This window comes from Gallus gallus, chromosome 24 (genome assembly GCF_016699485.2).
Source record: "Gallus gallus isolate bGalGal1 chromosome 24, bGalGal1.mat.broiler.GRCg7b, whole genome shotgun sequence".
Taxonomy (NCBI): Eukaryota; Metazoa; Chordata; class Aves; order Galliformes; family Phasianidae; genus Gallus; species Gallus gallus.
In genome coordinates, this window is record NC_052555.1 from 1,310,255 (window position 1) to 1,336,610 (window position 26,356).

At 45.2% G+C, this 26,356-nt stretch overlaps 1 protein-coding gene across 3 annotated transcripts in view; it reads right to left on the reverse strand.

Annotated features, from left to right (window-relative positions):
• Positions 1-26,356, reverse strand: part of ARHGAP33 (Rho GTPase activating protein 33) — a 171,580-nt gene that overhangs the window by 109,620 nt on the left and 35,604 nt on the right. For 2 of the 3 annotated variants that reach the window (XM_004947963.5, XM_025143330.3), the window contains exon 1: positions 16,568-16,891. The exons of the other annotated variant lie outside the window; for it this stretch is intronic. In XM_004947963.5, the coding sequence (XP_004948020.4) occupies positions 16,568-16,590 (23 nt within the window). In that variant the 5' untranslated portion in view covers positions 16,591-16,891. Of the gene's footprint in view, positions 1-16,567; positions 16,892-26,356 lie in introns of those variants that run through there. 3 annotated transcript variants of the gene reach the window in all.

Genomic DNA, 26,356 nt, shown 5'->3' on the forward strand with positions numbered 1-26,356 from the left:
GTTACCAAGTGGTAACAAACTTAGCAGCTGGGAAACAGAGGAGTACAGAAGCAGGCTCTGGGGGTGTTACTGTTAGAATGGCTGCCTGCTTCCAGCTACAATTTATCCTGAAGGAAATGTGTTGGGTGTTGTGACACCTCCTGTCCTCTGTTACAATCCAGGGCAGAGCAAGAATGAAACAAAACCCTACAGCTCCGCTGCTGAGAGGAGGGGGTTTCTGAGCCATCAGACAGCTTCACTTAAAGATAAGGCAGGAATTTATATACTTGGATATTCACTGCCCACTGGCACTGACATAAAACATGGACACGTTTTGTAGGGGACAAACGAAACCAAAGAACCCGCTCTGCTCCATACAGCCCACACTTGGCTATTTCACAGGAGCTGTAATTGACTGAAAACTCACTACAATTTAATATGACCCGTAATGACAGAAATAACACTGTATTTGAAATGCCACTTCTTCAGCTGCTCTGCAGCTCTCCGCGCCCATCAAACAACAGCCGACACCGTTACATTAATCACAGCCCTGCCTGTGCAGAGGTCATTAAGCAATCTCTCTTCAGATGACTGAACCCTTCTTTGGTGTAAATTGAGAATCAAATGTACTGGAACAAATGTTTACAGGACGTTTCACAAAAGGCACAGCTCTCTTTCACACCCATTCTTTCAAGTTCTCTCCCAGGTCAGGTTTTTGGATTTCAAGTCAGAGCTCGTACATCTGCACACGACACAACTGTATCAAGAAACACCTAATGCCCATTTCCCTGTTATCAACCCCAGTTTGCTAACTGCCATTCATTGCAGCGCTTCCATATCTACTTACAAGGAAGCGAAGCCCATCGGTGCTGCCCTGCAGCCACAGCCCCTCACTACTGGCAATGGGTGAGCACTGATGCCCTGCAGGACAGCTCACATCCCACCTGCCTGCAGTTACTGAGGGTGAGATATGCTAAATGCCACCCACTGCACGCCAGGACTGCCAGGGCCCTGATGCCACCCCATTGCTGACTGATGGTTCTCCTCCTGGACAACACGGGGTGCTGACAAATTACATCCAGAGCTGCCTGATGGTTTGGAAGCCGTGCAATAGCATGGAAGCATGAGGCACTCCGAACACCAAACCCCTCATATCACACAGATAATTGTCTGCCTGACAGATACTCGTTTCAGACCGGCTATATATTTCTTAAATTAAATGCCAAGCCTCATCTTTAGGCTGCACTCCCCCCCCTGGGGGACATTGGGCAGGTCAGCATTCCCTGCTGCTTCTCCCTCAAATGACTTTTCTTTCTGACCTCAATTTAGGAGGCAAGAGCCGATGATAGCTGATTTATTTGTTTATTTATTATTTATACAGCGCTGCTGCTGTGCCGAGAGGTTTCTGAGCCCACAGAAAAGCACAGCTCTGCCCCACGGAAGCGATGATTCAAAAGGATTCAGAGCTCCACAGAAAGCGATGCTTTCTGAGATACGAATTCTACCCAAAAAGCCAAATTTAAATAAGGCCTTTGCTGACCCAAATCTACGTTTAAAATCAACGAGCTTCAAACATTATCTGATAAAAATGAGTATTTTTGTCACTCAAATAATTTGCACAAAAAAGCCAAAATAGCAGAGACTTTATCAGGGTGCTAACAAGGCTCTGCAGATTAATCTTTGCATTGCTTGCAAGGAGCTGTGCATCCACTTGGCTCATCTTCCATGTTCCTAGCAAACATCTTTGTCTTCAATGAGCACTCTTCAGTTTTGACACTATTAACAGATACTGCTCAAGAGAGGGGCCAAGAGCAGAGACAGCAGACAGCAACCAGAAGGGAATCGTGATGTGCTGCTACAAGTTCAAGAGGCAGTGCTTTATGGGTACCACTGTGAGGATTAGTGAGATACTTCGCAGACAGATGAGATTTGGGGTTGCTTTAGGCTCCAAGAATTCAGTACAGGTGAAGCACAGTTCAAAAATCCTCAATCCAGTGCATATTAAACTTGACGGGCAAACGTTACAACAGCCTGGATGCAGCACCCCTGTCTGTCCCCATGCAAGAAAGTAATGTTTCCAGGGCTTGATCCCCCACCTCCCAGTATCAGCATAGAATGGTACTCCAACAATCAACAGAAAGATACTTTTAAAACCTCTTCTTTAGAGGGTTTAACAATAACTTGATCAAGACAAGGAGTCATAGAATGGCCTGGGTTGAAAAGGACCACAATGCTCATCCAGTTCCAACCCCCTGCTATGTGCAGGGTCGCCAACCAGCAGCCCAGGCTGCCCAGAGCCACATCCAGCCTGGCCTTGAATGCATCCAGGGATGGGGCATCCACAGCCTCCTTGGGCAACCTGTTCCAGTGAAGTGATCACAGTGCTACAGAGAAAAAAAGTGTATCAAGAATTGGAGTGGTCAACATAGAATACATGATGCAAAATTAAGGCAGCTCTTCACTATGGACTGCCCTTACCACCACATGGAAAGGTAACACCTAGCAAATAAGTACCAAGATGTGACACAAAGCATACAAACACCTGGGCAAGAAGTTGGAATCTAGATAGAAACATCAGCACATCTTTATTTCTGGCCTCAAACTTACACCACAAAAAAAGATGTGAGCTATCATGAAAGAGATGAGGGGAAAAGCAAACCCAGGAAACACCCACCCTCTGCCAACCCAATTCTCCAAGCAAACTCTATATCCATGAAATTAAAATAATACAGTGGAAAGGAACAAATAATCACGCAATATGGAAAGTGGAGATAGCTCCAGAGCCCCAGGGACAGTGAAACGAGATGGGAATTGAAGGCTGGCAGTGCTGACCTGAAAGAGAATTTAATTTCCCATCTTTTAAATCAGCATTGCCAACACCTTGCTGATTACATTATGTCTATCTGTGATATATAAAGTAACGTTTCTGAAGTCTGTCTCAAGGTTTACACAGAGTGAAGGCAGAAAAGACCTCCAAGGTCAGCACACCTCATAAATAAACACATCTCATAAATAAACAAATGGCAAATGGGGTTGCATTGAATTCTTGACCACAAAATGAAAACCTAGCATAACTAAATGGTTTGCTGTGATTGATTCTGCTAAGTTGACAGCTATAGTGGACGCTTTTGATGTAAGTTCATCATTAGGAAGCCAAAATTTGATTGTTTGGGAAGCCATTGGGTCGGAAAAACTAATAGAGAAACACTACATTACAACAGAACCATTTAAAAACCCTATGCTGTTATTCAAATATGAGTCAGTAGAAACCAAGCTAAATTTCTGACTCCTCACACTACCTGTGCCAACAGGGATGCATCTGTTGCCTGGCTTTAGATGTTTACCATCAATCGTTTTCAGCTCCTGATTTATCAGCGATGGTCCGAGAACTGCTGGGATGGGGCAGCAGGAGCTCAGTACCAAACGTTCCTTTGTGCAGTGCAGCTGCTCAGTGAGCACAGAGCTTTCAAGGACGGCTCTGCTCTTCTGCCACAACGCTGGCAGCTTTGTGTACCCAGTCTCAGCCAGCTGTGCTCTGTCTCAGCTCAGGAAGACCCACTGCAAGGTACTTCAGTAAGCAGCAAGATGCCCATCCACCCTCTGCAAGGGGCTGCAGTGGTGCCTAAGGGCTGTGCTGAACTTGGCTTTTGCCATTTGCATTCAGGTTTTGCAAAACGAGGATTTCTTTGAACGCTTTATGAAAAGAATATTCAGCTTTTACATGCTCTGAGCCATGCTCTTGGTTATTAAAGAGGTTTATTGAAAAAAATCACAGAATCCTCATCATTCTGCATACACGTATTATTGGACAAAGCTGCTCTTTGCTTTGGCAGCACATAAAAGGCATTGTTTTAGTAAGTGCTTGGTATTTTCTTCCAGAAGACAGTGACAGCCAATTAGAAAACTTATTCTTTAAATAAGCTTCTCTTATCACTTTTGCCCTGAGTAAGGAAAGAATTAGGAAAACACTCAGTTCTCAGCTTGGCTTCCTCTGGTTTGATTCAGGAACACGTGAAGAAATAAATTGTCTCTAGGGAAAAAGAGTACTGGCCTCTCATTTACAATTAATGAACTGCTATGAGCAGCCCTGAAGTTTGAGCACAGAGAAGAGATGGGGAAGGATGGCTGCTTTTTGAGTTCATGCTTTCTTCTGGGCACGGTCTCATTTCATGGCTTCCTCTCTGCCCAACAAAAGCCATTCCAGTCTCCACTGGAGCCCTTAAATACCATCATACAAATCAGTAATAAAAACCATCTGCTTACAGCTAATCCAAATACGGAAAAGTTTTAAGTTTACCCCAAAATTACAAAGCGTGACCTACACTCAGATCCAAGGACATTCATCTGGGCTCATTTCTCATTTACTGGTAGTTCAGAGGTAATGCGAAGCCATACCAAATATAATCCTTTCTAATCCAAGCATATACTGGAAAAATGATGCTTTCAGTGAATGAAATGATCAAGCACCATCAATTCATCAGTTACAATTAGCTTTGTGTGCTGTTAACGTGACAACTGTTCCTAACACAAAACAACACAACTTGTCTGGTCAGATAGATGCTTTGCAGGGAAACCCCATCTCCAGCCAAATGCATGCAGAGCTGGGCACTACAGCAATGCCTCCCATCTGCCCAGCTCACTGCAGGCATGGTGGGCACACATTATGGGAGAAATCAGGGGAGAAGAACATCCAGAGATGAGCACCGCCAGGGAAAAGAAGGGAAAGGAACTCTGGGACACCACAGCCTGACTGACCAAATAAAGAATGAAAGATAAGCAAGCATAACAAACAACTGAACAGCAGTTCCAGCCATTCTGCCTTTAATGACTAGTATTACATGACCAGCTGACCCAGCATCCTATGTACAACAGCACTTCTGCTATCACTCCACGTCAATGGTATCAACAGCAAAAAGGAGGAAAATGCTCAATTCTTTCCATGCCTATAGATCACTGCTAATATGCTGCACTGATATTACTTCTATTGCATGGTTCTTGACCTCCTAAATTACATTAAATGGAGACCTACAACTATAATAAGCCATCAAGGATGCGTCTGACCAGGTAGGGGTCATACGGCCACAGTAAGTGCAAACCATACTACAATTATTTCTGCTGTAGCAGAGAGATGTGTATTCGAAACAAGCAGGTCATTCTGAAGCTGACATGGATGGGAAAGTAAAGGAGTAACCAGGACAAACCTGCCAGGACTGCTTATCTGCTGCTTGCATTTCTGATGCATGACATGAAGAAACAAATGGCAGCAGTGCAATGAATAAGAATGGGTGACAAGTGGAAGCAGCACCCGCAGACTGTAATTAAAGGTGTTACACATTTCCCACCCTTACCTCGTGCAGAACCAATGTCAGCACTACAGACAGACCCAGTGCTGGCGTAGTCTTCAGTTACCACAAATCAGTTACTTTGCCCTCTTGGGATGATTCGCAAACATTAAGTATCTTTTTCAGTACAGAAAAAAAAATAAATGTACAGGAAAGAGATCATTGATGTCCCTTCCTCGAGTTCTCAAGGATACAGCTGCAACCACTACTACCCAATCATTTTCACCTTCAACACCCACGTATGCATTTTTGGTACAAAAGCATTCGAGCTGGCACACATGTCTGCTGTGAATGGAAACCCTGCTGCTAGGTTTCCTGCTGCCACGGAGATGAATAGAGAGAGAACAATTAGCCAAGGCTTCAGTCTAATTTAGCTTTATTTTTCTTTTTGGAGGAGAGGCTGAGAAATGGCATATCATAAACCAAAACATGGACTCCAAAGGCTATGCCAAGAAGCACAAAGCTGAAACACCACATGTAACCTGTATTATAACGGCTTCTGATCACAAGCACTATTGCCTAGCACCCAGCGACCCATACGATGCTGAGCTATACTGGAATATGCCAGGAGACTATAAAATAGCATAGCAAGGATTATCTACGACACAGCAGACAAGAGGTGAGCAAAGAGAATACCCCCATTTTTCCAAAGACCCAACTGACAGCTCAAATAACTTGACCAACATTTCAGAGGAAGATTGAGGCCTCCACCAAGCTTTCCACCAACCAGCAGCCAAGTGCTCCAAGAACTGCTGTTGGCCTAATGAAGGTCCCTGGGTGGAATCACCTCATTTAGCCCCAGCACCATTTTAGCTCACCCTCGCTGGGACACAGCTGCACAAAGAGGGATGAGAAAGATCTTAACATGCTCCTCTCAGAGACCTCCCTTTGGCTTCGAGCACCTCCTGTCCAGTAGAACCTCGGTGGGCTTCTGCAGATGCCATCCCAATATGCATGCACAGCTCTTCATACTGAGTGTGGAGAACCTGGACATTTATCTTAGCTTGGAAAATGCTAGAGCCAAGACCTTGTCATATGGACATATGGACACTGCAATGCTTCATCATGCAGCACCACCAGGTAACCACTTCAATCTTGCATCAGGCAGCACAAGAAAGTCCCTGAAATACCTACCCAAGCATCAACCTGATTTTAAAGACATCAAGGGAGTGGGAGTGAACTACATATGTAAGCATAGATGATCCAAATACATTCAAAAAACAAAAAGGAAACCACCTTCCAAACGCATTTCATAGAGAATGAAAAACACAAAAGGTGTTAAAATTGCCTAAGCAGATGCCAACAGTGGAATGTAAGAAAAAGAAAAAGCAAACAAGGTTTTTTGTCCCCTCTGCTACAAGATCCAATGTCTGCATTCACAGACTGCTGCTGTGTAGGAGGATTAATAATCTTTCAATGCTAACATTATGGTAGGAATAACAACTTACTGAGCACGGGGTAAATCCTGCTGTTAGGACATGCCTCACTCACCCCAACCATGGAGCGACAGCACGGGACCATCTGATGGAGTTCTGCTTGGAACCAACACAGTTACAGCAAATGCAGGAGGCGAGAAGGGAGGCACACGACACACTCAAGGCTCCAGGAAGCAAACCACACAAATGGCTGTTGAGTTGTGCAATGACTCAGCAGGAAAAAAAGAAATAATAGCAGATAGGGCAGTGTTTTCTATAAGAATTAATATCTACCATCAAAAATGATGTAAAATAAATGAAGAGAAAGAAGGGTACCCAGCATGGAATTCTGCAAGGTCCCGTAAGCTCGGTGCACTGAGGTGCTGCTCTCTCACCTAATCAGCCATTCTTTATTGCTCCTCTGCACACCTGAGCAAGCAGAGCAGCAAACTGAGCTGGCTTAACCCCTGCTTCGCCTCTGCCACTGCTGGGGAGGCCGATAACATGGTCCTCTGCAAAGACAGGCTTTGCTTTGTGAGCAACACAATAGGAAGCTACAGCCAGATGTAAGCCAGGTAAGCACAGAGTGGAAAGAAAACAGTAGCCTGGGGAATGCAGCACCGCTCTGAAAGGAGGAGGGCTGGTGCAGCACCAGAGGCAGCTGCTCACTTCCCCAGCCTGCAAAGCCAATGAGTGCTGTCAGGACAGACATGACACGATGCTTCTGCACGGCCACTGCTGCTCTCCTGAGAGAGCAGCATGAAATTCAAGCTCTTGTTCTACTTGCAGAACTTTACAGGACAGCTATCCTATGCCTAATGGGGCTGAACAGCTCTTATACATCTCCCTGAAACAGCGAGATTAAATGTTATCTGTCAAACATAGATAGCACAGTCCAACCTGCCACATGAGCAGTCACACTGAGTAGATCTCACAGCTCAGTCTGAGCACTCTTGCTCTCATTCTCCTCTTTGTAAAGCGTTTTGCAAATAGCAGCTGAAGAATGTTTCATCCCCTGCCCTCCTGCACTGCCCCTGGGCTGGAAGCAGGCTGCAGAAGCACCAAGGCATGCAGGTAGCTGCCTGGTTCACCCTGTGCTAAAGTTCAGTGAAATTTAAGCAGATGCTTACATGCTTTGCAAGTCTGGGGTAGGAAAAACAAACGTATCGAGTAACTGATTCCCTTCCAGTGTTCTTCACTTACAGACCCAATCACGTGAAAAATACTATTCCTTATCACTTCCTTCCTGCCTTCAAAATCTCCCCTGGCGTGATTCCACCTGTATAAATTCTATACAGCATCCCTGCTACTATTATGCCTATGTATGGGATAATAAAAGATGAGAGAATGCCAGTGCCTTCCCACAGCAACAGCAGACAATCAACTAACTGCTGGCAATGGCAGAGAGCTGCAAAGCCAGAGGGCAGGCAGGGGGAGAAGGGCTCAGGCAGGAAGGCCTGGTATCAGAACAGCTATCAGCACTTTGCACGAGTTTCTAAATGCTTTCCTTTGCCATCACATCCTTAGCCTGTCTGGTCAACACAGGGCACTGCCCATCCCCACCATTGGGAGAGGTAAGCACTACTGTCCTGGGAAGGGCCAAGCTGGGGTTTCATGGCCAGTATGTGAAAACCCATGTATTTGTATGACAGTAAGGGATCAAGAAGGATCAAGAAGGATCGTGGGCTTCTGCATCAAAATAAATTGCAGTTAAAAACAGGAAGTCCCAGGGAGGAGAAGGGCAGCTCCTGCAGCACAGTCCTGACACCTGTGTCAACATCCATCCCCACCCGGTGCCTGGGGCAGCATTCTGGGATTTATGGGGTCTGGAGGGGAACGTAATAAACAAGGACAATCCTGTTCAAAATTACACTCAGCCACCAAATCCACTTTGCAATCCTGCTTCAAAAGGCCAAGTGGAACAAAGTAAAGTTTTGCCCTGAAGTAATTTTTATACTTAAGCCATATAGCTCTTCCCATTTAACTGAAAATATTCCCATAGAAAAGCAGTGCTTTGGTACCCCTGCTGGCACCAGGGTGAATAATGCACATTTACCCACTGGCTGAGCCAGCAAAGCCCACATAAAGGCCACGATCCCTGCTGCCTCCTCCCACCCAGCAGCCTGCTCCCCTACACCAGGGACACACCAATGCCAACACAGCAGCCCACAGACAGCACCATAAGAGCACTCCACACACTGCAAAGGAAGAAGTCAGCAGACGTAGATGGCTGGCAGACTGCTGCCTTTCAGCTATCAGCACACGGAGCGTTAATTGTGCTGCTCAGCGTGACTAAGAAACAATTCATCCCCAATCACGCTGTATCATAGAAGCTGGAATATTTCACCACAAGCTTTAATCGTCCTGACTCATGCTGTCAGCAATAAAATGCCCTCTTGGGAAAAGAAATAAATAGGCAAATAAAGCTTTAACTGATTTGGCAGAGTACCTGCCAGAGAAAGCACACGGTCTGATTATTTTAAGACATTAAAAGGGGCTGCAGGTGCAATAGGATAACCTAAATGGACAGGTGATGAACAGATTTATAGCTTTTCCAGTCTGACATAAAACAAGGCAGCACGGGTCAGCTTTTGAAAGTGTTTGAAGCACCCAAGGGTAGTCTGGGCAATGAAAGCATTCCTATTACCTTGGCACTTGTGCAAAAAGATGGGATAATGAAGTGACCAGGCCAACTGGCTCACCAAGAAATGAGATGCTGCTGAAAGCAGAGCACATTCATTTTAGTGCCCAGGAAAATGACTGCAAGCAGCGCTGTTCAGGTGCATTTGTCTTCTTCCTCCACACAGCCTTCAGGATGGTTTTCAAACCAGCACATGCAAGAGAGACTTTTTAGAGCACAGTGAATAACTCAGCAAAGAGGGAAGACTGGGAGAAGTTAAAGAAGAGGTATGAATACAGTGACCAAAGCCATCCAAATGCTCCCTGCCGGTCCACGTTCCCATGAGCTGATGAGTGATAACAGAGCACCTTTAAGGCACTGAGCACACAGCCATCAGAAATCTCTGTTCTCTGCCTCAAGTTCCCCACACATGGCCAAGGGGTCCGGACCCCCTCAGCACCAGCACTCAGTAACTACCCTCCTCTCTTCACCTCCCTGACTCATTCCACAAGAGCGTGCACTGGAACGCTATGCATCCTGCTCTGTTCCTCTGTTCCTCCTCTGCTTCCTACAGCAAACACCATTGTCTTGCTCAGGTCCCAGAATGGGTGGGTTGGTCCAGACAGTAGCAGCTGTGAGCACGGCATGTTTTCTCTTTTAAGCCAACAATCACATCTTCTTTTCTATCAGGTAACACCAGGTAAGGTAGCCCAGATGTACTGTCCACAAAATGCCATTGCACAGCTCACATCTCGTCTGTACATGCAGTAAGTGGCAGTTTGAAGTTTCTTCATAGACTCTCCCACTTTCTGGGCACCCACACACCCTGGTCATACCTTTTCCTTAGTGGGCACCAAGAAAGTTTTGTGTATGCAAGAGAGAAAAGGCAAAAATTATTACCTTCCTTTCTTTTACAAGAGGCTGAGGATTTACCATTTTTCCCTATGTAGAGATGCATCTGGATTCAGAAAGGGGGCAAACAGCAATTAAAAAGTCTGGATGGGCATCAGCTGGTGTTCAACACCATTTTTACATCTGAATGGGTATTCGTTACCAGTGTCATATCCTATGTCCATATATTGTTAGCTGTAATCAGACACAAAGCCTCATTTGCAAAGCGTACTGCATCACTGAAATCAACACTGCGCGTGGCCTCGCTGCTGCAGAGCCAGAGTTCATTAAATGTGAGATGTGCTCTGCAATTAAAGTGGTATTTCACGGTACTTCATCAGGATATACAAAAATAATTGAAGCATAATTTGCTGCCATTTGCTTGTAGCAGACAACCAAGAGTTCCCATGGGCATGACCTGTGTGCTGGGCCAGCCTGCCTGGCACAGGAGATGCTGCCTGTTTGTACTTACACGTCTGCACACATGAAAGCTGCCTGGCCTGCTGGTTTTTCAAGTAGCTGAAGAGAAACAGGGAAATTTGTTGCCAGACCAACCATCAGGACATACAGATGACCAAATAAACGTCACTGGGATGGAATTATAAGCACATTATAAGCACACACCGTGCAAGGCAACGTTAGAACTTCTTGTTAATTCACTGCAGGTCTCTCAGCATTTCATATTTCCAAAGTTCCACTCACAGAGTCAAACAGGTAAGTGATATCTTCAGCTTTCACTGCAATGATGAAATGATCTTGCAGAGGAAAGCTGAGCAACGTGACCCATCTTGCACTTAAAAACCTCAAACTGGAGGGCAAATTTAGGGAAAAAAGAAAAACAAAATCAAAGTGCACCTTAAAAGGCACAGTTTTTTAAAGCCAACCTGTGGTTTTTCAGAAACTCGACTGCTGAAGAGTTTAAATGCTTTAAGGGTCAGTTATGCTACAGATGAAAAGTCACTCCAGCAGACTGGAGTCTCTCTAAATGTACTCTTTCAGTCTCCAGTGCCACTGCACGCAAAATTTAGCAGTCTCAGCTCAATTTAGGCAGAGATTCCCAGGGGACGTTTGCCCTCTCAGCCCTATGACAGAGCTCCCAGTGCTGCAGCCACACCAGTGCCACTCCGAGCACAGGGAACACCCACAAAGCTGCCCAATGCATGGCTGCTATGGAGAAGATCTTTAGGGCACATCAGCAACAACATGAAGAAGAAAACCAGGAATGGGAGAACTCTCCATCTTCAGAGCAATACAGAGCAGCACCAGGAAGCAGAGCTGACACAAATAATGGGGATGAATGGTTAGCATCTCCCAAAGGTCCTGAAGGCTTCTGCCACAGCTGGATGACAGCTCGAGGATGGGCCTCCTCTTTTGTACAACTTCACCTCCATCCTCAGTCTGATGTGTGCTCAGTTAAGAGGTTGTGAAGGGAGAAAAACAGGAAAGATGTAATGATTTACCCTATGATATCACACATACTTTGCTCCTTCTGATTTAATCTGTGATGGAAGCCTGATAGCGCTGCTTGCCAGGATGTTAAATGGCTTAATCTCAATGAACACAGCCTCCAAGAAATTATGGGTGCAGACTGTTTAAACGGACCGAACGCAGAGGGAAACCATGCCATGATAAAGTTTACCAGCTTTAGCCTTTTTTCTCTCTTAATATTTTTCAGAAATTTAACATCTCATGTTGTCTCAGCACCCAAACAGATCAAGCCTTTTTAACAGCCTTTCTGCTGATCAAAGAGGCAGAAAGCACCAAGAATGCCTCGAGGGAGGTTTCTGCACCAGGAATCCACATCACGTGCTTACAGTGCTGCTTCAATGACGTCGAGCTCTGCATTTACACAGCGCTGTTCAGTAATGGCACGTGTCCTTAAACCCATGGCCATGGATTCCAGAGAAAAAGTTCATAGCAAAACAATGGGGCAGTATCAGATTGTCCTACAGGATTGTACTGCAGACAGTGTGAGTCATTCTGGAGAGGTGTGAGTTGCTGACAGAGCACAAATGGCAGCAGAACCACCAATAACCCATGAAATCACCAGGTGTCTCCAATAATTCTTGCTCTTTTTTCCCCATTCTCTTTATCATTTGCTGTTTACCTGGTGCTAAATTAACCCACAACGGCTTTCTAAACCCACATAAACTCCACCTTCAACATTGCAAGTTTGACAGACCTGCCTAAGATGATGCAGCAAGGCTTTCCTCCACCCCTGCAAGCCAGTCCTCACCAACACGTTGCTGCCTGCAAGCAACCTGATCAGCATTCCTCGCCACTATGTACTACGACAGGACTGTGCAGGAGGTGCCAGACTTGGGGAGCAGCTGCTTCCAGCTGGCACAGCTGCACATGCTCACCCTCATGCAGAGAGCAGCCACAAAGGTTCATGCAATTCCAGACCTACTCTTCCTGGTGGTTTTCTTGGCTGCTTTCTGTGCAAATGCGGTCAAGTGCACATTCCGTTGTTCAACTGACAGCACGGTGACTCATCTGAAAACCATTTAGAGGATTTATGATTATCTTTGCTCTGACATTTCCTCACCAAAAAGGTAATAAAGAAAATCAAAATCGATAAACTGAATTCAATGCTCCTCAAAGGGAAATCCTTACCATCACGCAATCTCATGGCCACAAAGTTCAGACTGCCCAGACCACTACCAACAATTGGTTTTGAAGGAGGCTTTGCTTATGCAAAAGCACATTAAAGGTATTCTTTATAGGCAGGGATGGTTAATGGTGTGCTAATGTGTCCCAAGGAGAGCTCCGAGTATCACCCACAGGGGCAACTGTGTCCATTTCAAGAGCAGGAAGGGACTGCTGCGTGTTTCATGCCAAACTTCAAGCCTTATTATTATCCCTAATGGAAAACATTGGAATGTTGAGTCAGGGCCCCTCTTCCCAGCACTCTGAATTATAGGATTTGCTCAGAAGCCATAGAAAAATGGAATAAGACATTTGTTTCTCTTTTTATTTCACCTTCTGCTTCCTGACTGGGTGGTGGATATTGATGTGGTACTCAATATTTGCCCAAATATCTTTATTTAAAATAAAAAGAATGATTGTCACTGGAGGCGTATGCACTTAAAATATATTTTGTGAAGTATTTTTAAGGCATGACAAACAACGGTCCAGCACATTTATATCCTGAAACAGAATTCAGCACAGTGAGGCTGAACAAGATGCAGAGACATACGCTTATCTAATACAGCAATAACCAACATTGGATTGAAACACCAGCAATAGAAAATGTACAGAAAATAACATCCAAAAACCTCAGATATTTTGGAAAAAGTTTGGGTGATGTCTTATGTTTCACTTCTAAGGACAAAACCTTCTGAAACACAGAACTGAAGAAATGGGGCCAGAAATTAAAGCATGTTTGCTTGGTTGAAACACTCCTTTAGGGCTGAAATCTCATCTGCTGCATTCCAATGCTGAACAAGGTTTGGAGCACTAATTTATAAGCCCTGGGGAAAAAAAAAAACGTTGAGAAATCCTTGACTATTCAATAGCACCGTGAATAGGAAAATTGCTGTATAATACATAATGAAAAGAAGAAAACACACGTTGCTGGAGTTCATTAGCGTGTCACATTTGGTTTATAACAGCGAGCAGCACCCAGAGCCTCAGATCAAGTGGAGAGTCATAAAAACTGAACTGCCCCCTCCAAGAGTGGTTAAATCCCATCAGGACTACACAGAGCATTAAATTCACCTGCCATGAAAAAGGAAATCGTTGCTACTGCCTGTGTGTCAGCTGAGCGCCCAACAAAGCCATCGTCTTACTTCAGCAAGAGCAATGGGAGCCTTGTGATCACCAGCTAAAATTGCCCTCAGCTTGAACTGTCTGAATTAAAAAACAAAGAGCCGAGTTAAACCCTTGGCACACTCATGCAGCAGGGCTTTCTAGTCTTTAACATTATGAGAAGTGTCAGGTTAAAAGCCCTTCCTCAAGCTTGATGAACCAGAGGTTTCAAACCTTCACAAAGCTTTCCAACAAAGCTGCTGTAACTGTAAATACGGCACCCGACAAGCAGTAACGCACTGTCACCTTTCGGGTGCATCAGACGTTCATTCAGCCATGGAACTTACTGAAAGGGAAAGAAAAGGCTGGGCAGCCACTGGGAGCTGAAGGGGAAGCCATGTCACTTCCCTAACATTGATGATCCAGCACACAGACACTGCTCCCAGCCCTGAAAGGTGAGCAGGGGGCACGCCGGGCTCTGCTGATTGCCACTGGGTACAGCCACTGAGCATGGGCTGTGCCACGTCTCTGAGCAATGCTTCCTGGGGCTTTGAAAGAAAACTCTAAGAGATTCTTTTAGGAAGCGTGGTACTTCCACTGCTGCTTTGTGCAATGAAGAAAGGAAGGCAGATATAGGATTGGGGGGTTCATAAGGATGGGGCTCCGCAGGGGTTGGTGCACACAGACCAGCTGTGGTGTCCAAAACGATGCCAACACCACCAAGCACTGCACACTGCTCCTCCTGCCCACTGCTGGGCTGCCCCCTGCCCCTTCCCCAGCAGCCAAAGGAACCGCTGCTGTGTGCCTGGCAGCCCATACAGACACCGCTCACTTCTCTCTTCCCTGGGAAGAGTGCACACATGGGCAGCACAGATTTACCTTTACACCAATAATCACAACTCCCCACACTCCCAGCGTTCGTGTTAGGAGCAGCACACTGAGCACAGGGTTGAAAATACATCTCTAATCTTATTAAATGCAATCCTTGCTTGTAAGGGACAATGCCAATTTTCACTTCTATGTTGAGAAGCAGAATGTAGAGGGACCACTGGTAAGAGGCCTCTCCTTAAGAGACCCAGCCACAGTAAACTAACACCAAGCCCTGCCGCATTCTGGCCCACCTGCACAAGGGAAAAAAAGGGAACCCTGGTAGAACTAAAATGCATTTATCCTTGCCTGAAATGCCAGAACTGCTTGTACAAAACCTGCACAGGTTGCATCAAACTGTTTGTAAGCTTTACTTTCCTCAGCCCAGCAACCTGGGCAGATCCACGTGCCAGCCGTGCTTCCCCACCCCATACACATCAATCCCACTCATGCTGCAGAAACCTTCTGCTGTTCCTCCTTACACAGTGTTATAGGACGTGTGTGTGCTGACATGAATGCTGTGCATTGTGCTTTTTCTGACACAAAAGAAGCTGGGGAGATAAAGGCTCCAACATCAGCACACCGTACACATTTAATTTTTAAATACAGATTTGTTGTTGAGGAATTACCTACAGCTGGCTTTCTCCCAGCACCTCAGCCACTCAAACAATGTGAGGATACACAGCAGCACTTCTAAGGCAAAATACTTCAAGAGAAATGAAACAGACAAACGCTGAGGGTTCCTGCAGTGCTGCTAGGAGCCACTCTCCAGATCCTGGCAGTGCAAACTGAAGTGGGTGGAGTTAGCATTCATTATCAGGACTGTAGATAACGCATTATACAGTGAAATGAGGACCTATGTCTTCAGCTGCTGGCAGCTGCACTCAGAAATAACTTTAGGTTGGATAGAAACACCCCGATCTCCACACCAGGTAGGTGGTAACAGCATGCCCGAGACAACACGTTTTAATTACACTGGTTCCTCAACTCCCTCCTCCGCCCCCAGGAAATATTTATGCATTCTCAGCCCTCATGCAGAAGATCCCAACTAACTGCAGCAGCAATGGGTTTATTTCCTATCAGCCACGGTGTAAACCTACAGCCATGCTGAGGGAGACGATTTGCCACAAAGCTAATCAGCACTGTCTCATTCCATAAGAATGTTAACTACACGATAACCTCCTCCCCATGGGGCTCCTCCCCATCCTCTGCTCCTACACCGTATCAGCAGCACTTGGTTACCCATTAGAAAGGAGAAGAAATACATGCTGAGCACAGAACTCTTTTGACTGCTTGCAGGCAGCTGAAGTGCAGACTGCGTGCTTTACTCTGCTACAGATAGGACATATTTCATTTTTGGTTAAAAAAAACCGAAGTTCTGCCCATGCAAATATCAACACTGCACACAACTGGAAAACGCCTCAAAGACCTCAGTGACACAAAGAGCAGCAGTGCCAAATTACACTCTGCTCTCTGCACGTTCACATAACCTCTGCAGCGTAATCTGATCAAAGGATGGAATTAACCTTTCCCTATTCAAATACTCAACCACTTACAAGGCAGTCATACACATACACTCAAAAAGACGCTACAAATTAAAACGAAGCTGCATTTCCAAGTGCAAACGACATGCCTGCATTTCAACACCGTGCTCGGCGTTTCCATTAGACGCTGCCTGCCATGCCCAGTCGTGAAGCAGTTACCTTCCATGGAGATAGGGAACCATTATAATCCTCCACGCAAGGGACCGCAGGGCTGGAGAGACGCGAGCGGTGCGCCCCGCGGGCGGGTCCTGCCGGTACCGGGCCGGGACACAGAGCCGGGACCAGCCCAGTCCGGCGCACAGACGGCCGTGGGCTCCGACTGCTCCGTGCCGCCCCTCGCCGGCACCGCTTCGCGCATCCCCCGGGCTGCTGCAGGCTGTAACCCTTTCCCAGCCGGAGGATTTCTCTGCCCTGCGTACCCTGCGCTGCGATGCTCTTACCTGGCCGGACACCTCTATCCCGAATTCAAACCTCAGCAGCTCTGATGCATGTGACCAGTCGGAGGCGTAAAAGCAGCAGTCTGCTTCCAGATGTGCCGTAACCTTGGCTGCATCGCATCAGCGTTCTGCCTCCTCCTCCTCCTGAAAACGGGACAGCGTTCACAGGGCTCCCAGAGGAGACTCAGAAGGCTTAATTTATTTCTGCCTTTACGCAGGCAGTTTCAGAAGTTGTGCACAGCTGATATTCCCCTTTCCCATTTACACATTAAGCCATACAGGCAGAGTACCATCACCCAGCTTCCAGAGCCCACTCCACGGCACGGAACACACACAGAAGGCGTTGAGGTGCAGCCCTGGGCTCTGCCTGTGCCCCCCTCCATCAGCCCCTCTCAGTCTCTGCACAGCTACACAGCACGGAGCCGCAACACCTCTGTCAAGCGGTGCTGCTTCTATGCACTCTTATTGCTGTACTAAAGCTCCAGCTCGGAAACAGCAGCTGTGATGTGTAACAACTTCAATATTAGGGACTGCTTACACACAGCTGATGGAAATTCAATACCATCCAGCAGTACCCAATTCTGCACACCGTTCCTTTGCCTCAGTAGGTCATCAATTTTGAATGCGGATTTCGCGTGTACGAAGTAGCACTGTGTGCTTTCCGGGCTCGGTGGAAAAAAGGAACTAGAAAAAGTCTTTCTGTGTAGTAAATCTGTTTTAAATGGAAGAGAAAAGGCTACCCAACCCCAAATTATGCAAAACAGCCAATATAACTGCTGCTATTGTGGGCTTTTTTCTGTTTAAATGGCTGGATTACTGTTGTTTGTGTTGTATTGTATGCTCTGTAACTGAGCAACAATGACCTTGTTAATTAGACCTAATGAGTAAGGACAGAGTCATGCTAACCATTAGTTCAGCAGTTCCAGGAGAAGGGAAGACGCAAAGCTGTGGGCAAAGTCAAACAGGTTATACCTGCTCTGTGCCTAGAAAGCCTGATGACTGTTTCTAAACCCCTTTCTCCCAGTGCTAATTTCTTTTTGTCCCACCCAAACAGACCGGCCCCGGTGGGACAACGTAGAGATAAGGAGAAGTGACTGGGAAATAAACGCTCATTTACAAACAACCATCTGCACTTTGCACCAGGACGAACAGCTACAGTTCTGAGAGCCCCGGAAGGTAGAATTCCGCTGCCAAGAGGTGTGTCGGACAGCAATGAAACAGTAACAGAGCAAGAACAGACTCATTTTACACAGTGATGAAGCACGACAACTCAACAGATTAATGCATCGGCTGTAATTTCAGGCACACTGTTGTGCTGAACAGCGCAGTTGCAAGGGGAGAAACCCAAGTGTGTTCCCCATACAGCTCCCCCTGTAGCCTTTAGAAAGAGAACAGAGCAGAACGATGTCAGTAACAGCAGTGACCTGGAGTTTGCTAAGGCAGCTGCAGGCTCGGACACACATCAGTGTAACGAGGAGCAGGGCAGGACTGCACCTCCACTCCTCAGAGCTTCTGACATCGCTGCACTCAGGGCCAACTGAGCAACCTCCACCTTGATAGCTCACAACGATGATAATTAGACTTACATAATGAGACAGCCTTCTGCCGCCTTAACTGGGAAACTGCATCAAGAACTCCTGTTTGAAGCAATTCTTCAACAGAAACTTCTGTCAAGCGCAAAGAATACGATTATACAACTTGAATACCACTTGTCACCTCTGCCAATGCATCCATTCCTCCCTTGATTGCTTCCTAAGCTTAAACAACGTTCCATCATATATATATATGAGCAAGAGTGGATATTAAGTTTAACCTCTTCGACTACTTGAGTTTATCTAGGCAAGGAAAGAGCAAGGACACCACAGGACTCCATCTGCCCTTGCTCTGTGCGTAATTTCTGCTGAATTAAAAATTAACTGCAATTAATATTGTATGCATGACAAGATAATGTAGAACTGCTTTTGACCTCAAAAGCAAATTAAATTTGATGGAAAAAAATATATATTTGGATGTTGAGATACATGTATTATTTGCCTAAATGACTGTAAGCAACTCCATCCTCATAGTGCACACTGAAACCAAGGTGTTAGCCATGGCATTGTTCAATATGCAGGTAAGCCCAGGAAATGTGATGACCCACTGGCCAGCTGGAACCAAGAAACTAAAATATTTAAGACGACAAGAGCTTTGTCATTGCTAATTGATGACATGGGTCACCCACTGCTCTCTATTGGAGCGCACGACAGAACATTTGACTTCTTGGAGCAACCACACATGGACATTCATTGTCTGCTCAACCTCATGTTATATGGAAGGGTTTTCATACTGTAAGGACTCAGTGAATCACAGCAAAAGGAGAAAACCAGGCTGCAGTTTCTGACTGACAAAACACACCCAACCCTTCCAACCCCTCACCACATCAGACGCTCCTTTTGCGTGGTTAAAGCTCTCTGAAGGGCTGGTTCACACCATGCCTTCCCCAGGCAGAAAACAAGGATGCTGAGCAGGTTGCAGCAGACACCTTCTAATCCCTGTCCAAAGGGAGTTTGCATTCCTGCACATTCTCCTGTACAAGAACTGTGCTCAAGGCTCTATTTAAAACACAAGGCTATTGCCACAACTGCACACCTCCACAATTAATCATCTTCAAAGGCCATTTGCACAGCTATGTGTGAGTACCTCCGTGACAGTTACCGCTGGGCTGGATTCCTTGGTATACACCTTGTTCTTTTGATGACTAACTGATCTGATCTACTGAAGATATATTACTGATTTCTCTATAAACAAATTGAAAGGTTTATATATACGGTGGGGAAAGAAAAGAGGGGAAAACTTGGGATCTCAATGAAAATAGCCAATCCTGCATACATCTTGGATGGGAACTGCAAAACAGTGATGGAGATGCAGGGCAAAGCCTCTTCATGTTGGGTACAGTATCTGCAGCCCCCAGCCAAGTCCCTTCTTAAAAGAGAGGATTTAAAATGCAAGACAAGGCAATTAAACAAACATTTAGCAATAAAACTATCACTAGAGATGCCCAACAAGCAAAGCAGAACAAGTAGATGAGCCCAGCAGGCAGCACAGGTGTTGTATCAGTGCAAAGCCCCATAGCACCCACACAGCAAGGCAAATGTGTAACAACTGCACACGAGGCTGGTGCTGCACAGAACTGGGCATACCCACAGCCTACCCTTTGTATCCTTCATCTGAATTCTGTGCAACATTTTATACAAAAGTTAGGTCAGGAGCAGTAATTTTCTCTGGTGCAACACTTGCCAGAAGAGACAGCCACTTCCTGCAACATATGGTTAGAGAAACCTCGTTCCCAGGTGAAGAGAAACCCAGCCCGGTGAAGCAGACTAAAGCATGAGGAAGGGCAGCATTCCCACAGTATTTCTCTTCTCCCATCCAGCAGCCCGAGCAGGCTGCCATGCAGCACAAGTCTGTGCTTGTATGGGGTGCTCTGCAGTCCCTTTGCAATCCACCTGCTTGGATTGCAGTGCTGTACCTCTGCCAGCTGCTCTCCATGGAGAGGAGAGCATGCATTTGAGATGCCTTCTCCAATGTGTCTTAGAGATGGAAACAGAGCTCCACGTTACAAAAGAAAAAAAAAATCAAGCTGTCCTTAATAATTACATCCTCAGAAATCAGCTTTGTAGAAATAGGTAATCAGCTTCACTTGAAAACCTATTCGTCCCAAGCCTAGAGAAAACACAAGATACATTACCAAGAGAGGGAGGCAGAACAGAGAGAGGAGAAAAGCAAGCACAGCAGTTACCACACACGAGTTGTGTTTTCCTCCAGACTTGGATAAGACACCCCATCAGACACCAAGGGCTTGCTGTCCCCAGGCACAAAGCTAACAGGCTGCCCTGCTTCTTATATTAGCCAACTCTGATTTGACACACAGGAATACACAGTAGACGAGTGGTAATGATTCTGTCCCTATTTATCCCACCTCAGTATCCTCTTGGATAAAAGCTTTCAATTAAAATATTCCCCAAGAGAGCCGCAAGGAGAGAGAGAGGACAATCTCTGTCCTCTGTCATTGTCTGTTCCTTCCACAATCCTAATTCTCTCCCATTCTGAATTATCCTCTCTGAAACAGGCCTGTCAGGACACAAAGAGTGCCATTTAGATACCCCTATCTGTACACCCTCTCAGTTCTGACCTATCACTCGAATGCAGTTACACTTCCATTTCTCACACTCAACATCCAAATACTTCATAGCCTCTCGCTGATAAAGGATATTGCCAATATCCTCGTCATGAAAAAACAGGGAATAACAGAAGATGAACAATAATCCAAATTACCAAAGATGACTGTACAATCCCCCACAGCATGGATGAACAGCACCATGCTGGGTTCTCCACACTTCCCCAGAGAAGAACGTGTGCTGCTTCAGGGATGAGCAATTAAGGACTGAGCCCTTCCGAGCTGCTAACGAGGCCAGGCCAGTGCAGCAAGGCAGCCTCAGAGCCTGCATGGAGCCTTGCCCACCAAAGCTGCATCCTGCACCAATGCCACTGCAGCAAGGTGCTGTTGTTTTAATTTATTATTTTAACACACCAAAGACTTAAATGGAAATAAAATGGCTGTTTTGAACATGGAAGTGTCATCTCCTCTGTCCTCAAATGAAAAGGGAGATGAAAGACATCTCATTTTCTCTCATCACAACCCATTCTTAAAGGAGATTCTTGTTAATTGCTTTTCTTATGCATATAATCTAATCATATAAAACTATAATAAACCTAAGAAGCACCGCAAGAAAATAAGACAAAATTGGGGAAGTGCTTGGGGAATTTTTTTTAGCAAAATTGTCATTAGTTTTGCAGGGAAAACAACAGCCAAGAAGCACATTATAGCAAGAGAACTTGGAAGAGCTGCAGCCAGGGGAAAAGGACATTCAAAAAGGACATTAGCACCATGCTTTCCAGGTTTAGCATCTACAAGACTGAGCACACAGTGTTGGTTCAATGCAAAAAGGAGCATGAGGGGTTGTTACATGTGCAGGAAAATTGAGTTGTAAGAAATAGAGAGCTTCCTTCCCAACAGTCACCTTGGGGGTAACACTGTGGTCATTCATCCCCACAACCCAGGAGCACAGCCACCACCACAGGGCTCCCATCCCAACCACCTCTACCAAACATAACAGTGAAGAGCTCAGCAGACCAACTGGAAGAGGCCCCAGATGGATAAAGAGTTACTACCTCATTAAAGGGCACCAATAGTTTGGAGTCATTTATTCTGCCTATTTGTCCTACCACAGAGGTGAACACAAAGGTGCAACATCCAATTTGTTTCAGTGAGGAGCAGGCTGTCATTTCTAAAGACTTACAGACCCTCGTGTGGTTTTAAGAAATCTCAAGACCCTCCATTTCTGTAAGACAAAGGAAGAAAAAATTAACTGTGTCAAATGGAAACTATAAAAGGAAACAAGAGTGCCAGACTCCTGGGTGACAACTGCCATGCAGGAGGAGGTGAGTCATGCCCTGGCACAGACAGGCTGCAATTTAGTGCAAGGAAGTTATCATAATCAATATTTATAGATGAGTATTTTTATGAAATGAGTGTATGTTTGCCACAATAAGGATCTGGAGGCTGCTCTTTCAATACAAATAGGAAGAGCTAGCTGAAAAATGGCCTTGTCCCATCTCTCAGCACCCCCCCCAAAATAAATACACCCTAAAACCCAAACCTGCAGAACAACATTTACTGTATGAAACTGAAAGGCTGGACAACAAAAACTCACAGTGGCAGAACCTCGCATTCCTTTTGTGTTTGTTGGAGGACAGACAGGAATCCAACTTAGAGCCAGGTGCAGTAATTTCACAATGCTACTACAAAACAGGATAGAAGCCCCTGCTGTGCTAAGTGCTGCACTGACACAAACAGAGCCATGTATCAAAACCCAGGCTAGAATATAACCACTGTCCCAATACCCCATAAGGAAGAGATGACTGCTCAATCAGGGTCACATTATGAAACTTGATCATAAATATCATTGAAATTGTAATACATACAAGTGTTAAATATGTTCATATTTCCAGTGTGGAAACAAATACTGAGAACTCCTAAGAGATGAACCTCTGGGAAGCACTGCACAGATTATTACTTGGGTGCACCCGACAATTTCAGCTGTGATGGTTGAAATGCACCCTCACTGGTGCCTTTGCAAAGGGGCTCAAATTTGGAGCTCAAATTTAAACAATTTTAAACAATTCCTAATACATCACTACCAATGCAGTTAAAGCAGATATTCAACAGTCAAATAAAAGCTGCTTGGAATAGTGTTACTATTGTGCACAGGAGGAAAAAGAGGAAAAGGGCTGCAAACAATCCTGATTAAGCTCCTGTGCTGTAAGTGTATCTAGAAGATCTGATACTTTCAATAACATCGCTGCAACAATATCAACTCCACAAACACTCCTGGAGCACCAGAAATAACATTCTACACCATTTCTGTGACTGAAAGTCAGTTCTTTTACCTCAAAAGTCAACACAAAACTTTTATTCAAGTTGTGGCTTCAGTGCCAAACTCTGCATCAGAACAAAGCACAAAAGCACACTTCAGATCACAATGAAAGCACTGCATTCTTAGAGCTGGCAAGAAAGCCTTTCACTCAAACTTGTGCCAGGCAGTGTCTTTCTTCAAGAAGATGCACAAAGACATGCACAAATCCTATGCTCACGAGCTAGAATAATGAATCTACAGACAAAGATGCACAGCTACCCCTCCTGTCCCAATATTTGACACAGGGCTGCATCAGAGCTGCAGGAGAGCCTTTGGTGACTTCAGCAGCTCAGGGGCTGTGTCCAACTCTCCTCCTGCCCACATACCCACTGCTGCACATTGCTCTGCTCCAGCTGACCAAGACCTATGCTGGTTATAATTGTTGACGATACCTTTAAGATTCAGACATCCTCTCTGACCAGACATGAGGTATGGGTTGGTTCTCAACTGAACAGCATGCTGCCCTACTCTCCAGGCACATCAGCTGCTTTAGCATATCACTGTCACTGAGGATCTTCCCATTCCAACCAGCAGATGGGCTGGGAAAGGCATCACAGCTCGTGCCCCTCAGCCTTCAGAGAGCTTCTGTGGGACTGTTGCACAGTTTCTGGCATTGGTACTGCACATGCTTGGCAGAACACCAGGTAATTAGGCAATTACTCTGACTAAGGTACAGCAGTGGCTTCCTGCAGGGCTCCAGCTCTCAGACTTGAACAGGATCCCCCGCCTGCCCACTGGTCAGCAGTGCTGCTCTTCTCCCACTTATTAAAGCATTCTTAACCCCTGCTCATAACTGAAAGTCAGCTCTTGTTGTAGAGTAGCTGCGTTCTCATGTTCAAGAGATATTCATGTAATCTGAGCTAACAAGTAATAACAGGAAATAATGGGTCTTAATTGCAAGCTGGAGTTCAGGTTTGCACCTGAGAAGAGCTCAGGATCTGCTTTAAGTGGAACGTGTTAACACTGTGAATATTCGCTTTGTTCAGATGTGACAGGAGCATTAGAGAAGCTTACAATGTGATTACAGTTTTGATAGACAGACAGCTGAGCTCGGCCAGAGCAGTGGGCTTCTCCCTGAATACACACTATATACCCAGTAGTCAAGAAAACCATCGCCTATGGGCTGGGCTGAGCCCACACACAGCACAGGATGGCAGGCAAGGTGGGGCTGATGGCTCCTCATCAACCCCAAACTGTTCCAACCATTCCTTTTCCACCCGGAGAAGCCTCACCCCAAAGATGACTTGGGAATAGAACAGCCAGTCACAACGCAGAGGAAATCCAACATCCTTTACATTTATTTCTATTGGAAACCTGGAAAGAAAGCTTTTAAGAAATCAGAAATATTAAGCCAGGAACTACAAGGCAAAATCCAAGTTTCTGAGCATATAGAAGAAGGTTTCTATAGTTAAAGACAAAAAAAAAAAGGAGAATAATGCCAGAAGAAGACTCTGCAATGCTTAAGGAGAATGGAGAAATTATTGCCACCATAAAAACCAAAGAGGTCACATTTATATGACAAGATTACTTATATTGACAGCGAAAGCAAAACCCACATTTGATGTTGGAAAGGCTCCATTCTCCTTGTGGCTCAGTCCATTTAGAAGAGATAACAAGCACATAACAGGGCTGGGTTTTTAGAGAGAGGAATCCTGAGAACATTTTAAGGCAGCACTGATCTCCTTGAAATCCATCTATCGTGGGTCCATCACATTGTATGTAAGAAAGAGCCTTTAATAAATGATACACTGTTTTAAATTAGATTCCACAAAATTCCATACATTTTTATCATTGCTGAGCATCACAATAATCCTATAGGAATGAAAGTAACCAGGAGATTAAGGAAGAGGTACAGGAACATCCTTACTTCAAAAAGCTTTCAAGAATTTCCAGAAGGAGAAAAAAAGCCATTGTTCTTCTCCCAGCACTTCTTTATGGAACGACTGCTGCAATAACATATAACGTATCTATTGAATGTATGCATTCAAATGCAAGTTTGAAAGATCTCTTTAAGCACGATTTTCATTAACTCTGAGCCAAACAAAAAAAATAAAAATCCAATAAAATGATGCATAAAACACTAAATTGCATATTATTGAGATGGTAATTTCATTTTCATGTGCCCTTGGAGTCGCAGGTCCTTGTGTTATGTGCCATTGGAGCATACAGACATATTACCTTCAGTATCCTACAGAGACCTCAGTAGATATTCCCTATCTCCTCTGCATATCGTTTTTCAAATTTGCAGCTAATCAAAGCAAAATTATTTCAGGATCTTAACTTGCATTATAGTGCTGGCCTCCTTAACAAACCCACATCTATATAGCATCACCATCAGCAACAAAAAGCCACCAGAAACTGCATACTTCTCCATTGTGAAAGTGAGTAAAAGGAAAATCTCTGTTCCTCCCCTGCTCAGATTATTGAAACCAACAGGCTTACAGGCTCTGAGGAGCTGTAAACAACTCAGCCAGGCTGGTACAATGAAGGGAAGGAAAGCAGATGGGGAAAGAAGAGGCAAACTGCAGCTAGAATAGATCAGATGCAGCATCACACCCCATCCATAGCCATGGGGCACGGGGGCAGAGGCGGCTGCTCTCCTGGGCACTCAGGACAGAAAGTAGAACTCAGTGCTAGAGAGAAACCAGCACTTCCTCATCAAGCTTCCTTGGACAGCTTTGTTTTCACAGAAACAAAATATTTTAAACATGAAAAACCTCAAGTTTTCCCAAACTATTAATAATATTCTGAATATTAAATGCTGTATTTAAGCTCTTGGCAGAGGCACGGATCTAGCTCTCGTATCAGATATCACTGTCCTCAATCATCCTTACTTTTTCCATAAGAACCAGCTTTCTTCATGCCAATATATATTCCAGATGGCTGAAATAAAGACTGAGAGACAAACAGAACACAAAGGTTAGAGCTGCATCAAGAACTATACAGGTTCCAGCACCACAGAATTTTACCTGGCCAGATACCATAATGGGCTCAAC